General features: G+C 45.6%; 1 protein-coding gene across 3 annotated transcripts in view; it reads right to left on the reverse strand.

The window, feature by feature from the left end:
- atp10a (ATPase phospholipid transporting 10A) overlaps positions 1 to 1,983 on the reverse strand; it is a 60,610-nt gene extending 58,627 nt beyond the window's left edge. Inside the window, exon 1 of one of the 3 annotated variants that reach the window (XM_047813662.1) lies at positions 1,260 to 1,983. In XM_047813662.1, the coding sequence (XP_047669618.1) occupies positions 1,260 to 1,660 (401 nt within the window). In that variant the 5' untranslated portion in view covers positions 1,661 to 1,983. The remainder of the gene's footprint in view (positions 1 to 1,259) is intronic. The other 2 variants (XM_027174102.2, XM_027174103.2) reach the window with 2 other exon arrangements.
- Positions 1,984 to 6,152: the final 4,169 nt, after the last annotated feature.

Consider the following 6,152-nt stretch of genomic DNA (forward strand, 5'->3'; position numbering starts at 1 on the left):
CCACCCCGTTACACACCCATAGTGAATGATTTTTCGATATCTGAAGGTCATGGGACTAAAACCTTACCCTACATAATGACACTGTCACCCCTTTGCCACCCCAAATGATGCTGCATGATGTACAGATGAAGGTTCAGACATGCGATAAAGAGTTTGGTGTTATTTGCATGATGTTGCCACCCTTAATGTGCTCCTCCTACCCCGATGCCACCATACAGAACATTCTCATCCAGCCCTACGAGTTTGCTCTGAAGGTTCTATATTTACATTTGGCAGAATTCTTTATCCAGAGCGACTTGTACATTATCTCATTATCAACTGAGCACTTGAGGGTTAAGGGCCTTGCTCAGGGGCCCAACATTAGCAGCTTGGTGGACCTGGGATCGAACTCACAAGCTTCTGATTGGTAGCCTGACATCTTAACCACTAGTTTACCAGATGCCCCACACCCCATCCAAAAACATACAGGAGGTTTGAGATCACACACATACGTCATGTCACCACCTCCGATAGAGCGCCTGCCCCCCCCCATGACCACCACACACAAAGACAAATCTCTCTGCTCTAGAACACAGCTAAAAAGGTTTTTGAGTGCATACAATTAAATGTTGCCACCCCTCAGAGTCTTTTTGCCACCCTGAAATCGCCCCAAAGACATTTTTTGAAAGTTGAATCCAAAATGTCTTTGCTGTAGCTTTGTGTAAGAAAAGATTCTGTTATCATACAGAATTAAGGTACACATCTCCACCCCTTACAGTGTCCCTGCCACCCTGGTGCCACCCCTTACAGTGTCCCTGCCACCCTGGTGCCACCCCTTACAGTGACCCTGCCACCCCGGTGCCACCCCTTACAGTGTCCTTGCCACCCTGGTGCCACCCCTTATAGTGTCCCTGCCATCCTGGTGCCACCGCTTACAGTTCCCCTGCCACCCTGGTGCCACCCCTTACAGTGCCCCTGCCACCCTGGTGCCAGCACTTAGAAGGTTATATATCACACTGCAGTGATGCAGATCATGAGTTTTTAAAAATGCTAAAGAAAAGATGAACCTGTAGAACACTGAATTAGATGTTAGTCACCCTGCCACCCCCCAGTCACCTTGCCACCCGTCCTAGTCAATCTGCCACCCCCCAGTCACCCTGCCACCCCATTGAGTCACCCCCTAGTCCCCATACCAACCCCACCAGTCACCCTGCCACCCCACATGTATAGTTTCCCCCCGGATGTTTGCGCATGTCGTGTCCGCGCCCTGGAGACCGTACCTGCTGTAAACCAGACAGTCCATGTGGTTGATCTCCTGGTCAGATCGGTGTCTCCTGTAATCCTCCCACAGGTCTTTGATGGCGGTAACGGACAGGATGAAGAGCACCGGCGCGAGCGCGAGCACCGGCTGGAACGCGTTAACGAGCGGCACGAAGTTGAGCAGCGCGATGAAGACGAAGTAAACGTTGGCGAAGCGGTGGAACTGCTCGAACAGGTTCTTGGGGATGAAGGACAGCACGGTGTACTTGGTGGTCTTGATCTTGTTGTTGGCGTACAGCCGGTTGTCCTTGTGCTGCTCGTACACCACGTTCGCGTGCACGGTCCTGGTCTTACTGTCCTTTTTCCCTCTGCGCCTGTTGCGCGTCTGCACGGCGGCTCCGGGCTCCTGATTGTGCGCCATGACTTTGTCCAAACTTCTGTGTTTTTGTCCCCTAAGTAATCATGACCTTCTCCCAGCTGTGTCACTGCCCCAGGAGCCCTTCATCTTCCCTTTCTCACCTCTCACATGCTCGCTCTTTCTCTCCCGTATTAAACTTTTATTCTTTCATCTTTTTCCCTTCTTTAGATTTTTTTCCCCAGTAGAAGATGCTTTAAAGCCGAGCTCTAGTGTTCCTGCGCTTAGGCCCGGCCCTGCTGATCTCTATCACACGCGGATACACGTCTCAAACCTTCTCGTCCATCCACATGCTTTCAAACGCGACGGTTTTTGACGCAGCCTGCGCGAGAGGCGGTGACTGACGTCACACAGGCCCCGCCCCTTTGTGGAGCTGGAAGTGCCACGCGTTATAATGGTCTCAAAGCGGCTTCTTCACCTCTTTATCTTCATGTCACAGAAATAACAGCGTGTTTTATTCACTTCCTGCTCAGTTATTTATTCTCATACGACAGATTCCTTATGCAGCAAAAATGGTTTCAACTTGTTTAAACTTTATGTTTTGGCCAAAGGGTTAAAAAAAAAGCTCCTGTAAAGAAACTGACTTCCTGTTATAAAGTCTGTGTGTATTATAAACACATAAATACATTTACCTTTATAACATCTTCATAAATAGTTTAGTTCTCATGGAAGGATAAACTTTGGACGGAAAATTCTTTAATAAAAAGAAATAACAATTATTTTGTCTCGTAACAGATTTTCCCCCCCTGTATTTTAATAAATAAAGTTATTATTATTATTATTATTATTATTATTATTATTATTATTATTATAAATAAAGTTTTTCTTTACAATTAATCTTAAAAATTTGACCTTAGATTTCTTGATTCCAAAATAAACAAAGCCCTACTGAAATGCGACTGACGTTAGATCGCTAGCTGGAGTCGATTGCTAACAGTCTATGTGCTCACGATAACGCGATGAAATGCGTGCAAACAGAACGTAGCTACAAATAACTCAAATCCTGCGTTCGCGTTTATCACAAAGCGGCGTCGCAGAAATATATCGGTTTACCGTGCACCTTCGTGCCGTAGCACATCCTCACGTCACTTCGTTTAGCATGATTTATTAGCGTCAGCGATATCTGAAGCAAGAACACACACGTCTGTTAGCTAACTGACTTGTCTCTCTCGCCATCGATCCCACAATGACAGAGAGGTGAATTACACCATTAACAAACACGATCAGGTCCATAAGTATTCGGACAGGGAAGCAATCGTCTGTATGCCGCCACGGTGTAACGAGATGTGATCGACGTGTAGACCTTCAAAGTCGTTAGCATCGCCTGTTTAAGAATGACAGCCATTTTTTACACTGCCTGCAGTTAAATAGGATCAAACGTAACCGAACACGTTCATGATCAGGTGTGAACAAAGAACAAGATTCACCACCAAGATGAACATGTAGCAGAATGATGGGATAAACAGAATATGGGAAAGGAAAGGCTCAGGATCAAAAGCACCACATCACCTCAGCACCACAAACATGCTGGAGACAGCGTTATGGCACAGGCGTGTATGGCTGCCAGTAGTACTGGTGGTCACTGGTAAGTCTTGATGATGGATAAATGAAGATGAAGTGTATGGAGATACAGTATGCTGTCATTATGATTTATCACAAATAAGCAAGAGCCTTTAACTGTTCAAAGAGTGTTTTTTCAACCCTTTAAAGAACACCTCAGGACTGGTGGTGGTGGTGGTGGTGGTGTTGGTGATAATATTGGTAGTGGTTGTGTTGACGAAGATGATGGTGGTAGCGGTGATGGTAGTGATGACGGTGATGGCGGTGGTAGTAGTGACAACAGTGATGGTGGTGGTGATGTTTGTGAGAAAGGTGACGACAGTGTTGATGGTGGTGGTGATGACGGTGATGGTGGTGATGTTTTTGAGAGAGGTGGTGATGGCGGTGGTGATGGTGGTGAGAGAGGTGATTATGGTGATGGTGGTGATTACGGTCATGGTGGTGACGACAATGTTGGTGGTGGTAGTGGTGGTGATGATGGTGGTGGTGATGTTGGTGAGAGAGGTGATGATGATCATGGTGGTGATTACGGGGATGGTGGTGACGACAGTGTTGGTAGTGGTAGTGGTGGTGATGATGGTGGTGGTGATGATGATCATGGTGGTGATTACGGTGATGGTGGTGACGACCGTGTTGGTGGTGGTAGTGGTGGTGATGATGGTGGTGGTGATGATGATCATGGTGGTGATTACGGTGATGGTGGTGACGACAGTGTTGTTGGTGGTGGTAGTGGTGGTGATGTTGGTGGTGGTGATGATGATCATGGTGGTGATTACGGTGATGGTGGTGACGACAGTGTTGGTGGTGGTAGTGGTGGTGATGATGGTGGTGGTGATGATGATCATGGTGGTGATTACGGTGATGGTGGTGACGACAGTGTTGGTGGTGGTGGTAGTGGTGGTGATGTTGGTGGTGGTGATGATGATCATGGTGGTGATTACGGTGATGGTGGTGACGACAGTGTTGGTGGTGGTGGTAGTGGTGGTGATGTTGGTGGTGGTGATGATGATCATGGTGGTGATTACGGTGATGGTGGTGACGACAGTTTTGGTGGTGGTGATGATGGTGGTGGTGATGTTGATCATGGTGGTGATTACGGTGATGGTGGTGACGACAGTGTTGGTGGTGGTGGTAGTGGTGGTGATGTTGGTGGTGGTGATGATGGTGGTGGTGGTGACTTAGTGAAGAATCCTTTCTGAATTCCTTTTAAGCATTTTTAAGATTTGGTGTCCCAGCTGTTCCCGAGAATGTGAAGGTTGTCGTTGATGTATCAGGGACTGAGGTGGATGATGATGTTTTTTGAGGATGTAGTCACAGAGCCCTCAGTTGGAGTTCTTACCATAAAACACGGTACAGGTTTGTATTTATTACATTACTCATTAGACATGTATTTAATGCTACTAATTAATAATAATTCCCCATAAAAATGTATCTGCAACCAGACTTGGTTTCTGCCTCTCCACAAGCCTCAGTCAAATCTGTCCCTGTCTTCATCCACTGACTCCAGTGACTCACAGGATACAGTCGTTATCCAACAAAGCTCCTCCGGTAAACGGATGAGGCTAGACGATAAAGCTAAAAAGGTGGGCATCGATTTTTTTTTGTAATTTTACATGGGGGGGGGGGGGGTGTAAAAGAAAAAAAAGTCAGAACACATTAATCAATTTAAAAAAAATTAATTAACATTAATTTGATATTTCTACGATTGAAGTTGATTTACGAGACTTATTTTTTTTAAGAAAATTGTTTTTTTTTTATTTATATACATTTTTTTTATAATCTTTAAGTTGGTGGAAAACATCCTGAAAAGAAAGAGTAATCTTCATGATCATTACCTGATCTCTCTCTCTCTCTCTCTCACTCATCTTCTACCGCTTATCCAAACTTCTCGGGTCACGGGGAGCCTGTGCCTATCTCAGGCATCATCGGGCATCGAGGCAGGATACACCCTGGACGGAGTGCCAACCCATCACAGGGCACACACACACTCTCATTCACTCACACACACACACTACGGACAATTTTCCAGAGATGCCAATCAACCTACCATGCATGTCTTTGGACCGGGGGAGGAAACCGGAGTACCCGGAGGAAACCCCCGAGGCACGGGGAGAACATGCAAACTCCACACACACAAGGCGGAGGCGGGAATCGAACCCCCAACCCTGGAGGTGTGAGGTGAACGTGCTAACCACTAAGCCACCGTGTCCCCCTCGATATATGATCTTAAGTTCTAAAAATAACCAAATTGTTGTTTAAACTTGTGTAAAGGACACAGTCTTTTTTATTTTTTTACCGCAGTACATGACCACCGAGGCAGGTCAAAGGAAAATATGCCAGAGGAATTGTGACTTTGTTCCCTTACCTCAGTGACCCTTTTTCCAAACATGGCAACGTAAGTGTCAGCTTTGTGTTGTAAATGTGTGTAATGCTACTGATCTCACATCCCCGTGCTACAGCTGGAGTATTTTGCCGTTGAAGCGAAAGACTTTTAATCTGTATTTTTCTCTTTCTAAGGAACATCATTATGATGGTGAAAGCAGTACTGGGTAATTAGCATGGAGAATGTAAACTATACCAAGAGGCTTAGCTAAAGAACGACGTGCATCATTTGAAGGTACACGATGTGTCCAAAATCTCATACCTTTTTCCTTATTAATGTGCTTGCAAAGCACATCCTTATTCTCTTGCATACTTATTATTATTATTATAATTATTCTTCTTCTATGAGGGGAACTGACGTCACGTGTAGCCCCGCCCCCAAAATTAGCAAAATAAAAAATTTAGCACAACATGGACATGTGACATATCAAAACACTCAGCACGATGAGGGGAACTTGCCACGTGCAAGCACATTCACAATTTCTTTTGGAAATGTACCGTTCTAGTTTATATCTCTCATTCTGCCGTCTTTCTCAGGAGTTCTGTTGCGACTTTT

Source organism: Tachysurus fulvidraco, chromosome 5, assembly GCF_022655615.1.
Source record: "Tachysurus fulvidraco isolate hzauxx_2018 chromosome 5, HZAU_PFXX_2.0, whole genome shotgun sequence".
Taxonomy (NCBI): domain Eukaryota; kingdom Metazoa; phylum Chordata; class Actinopteri; order Siluriformes; family Bagridae; genus Tachysurus; species Tachysurus fulvidraco.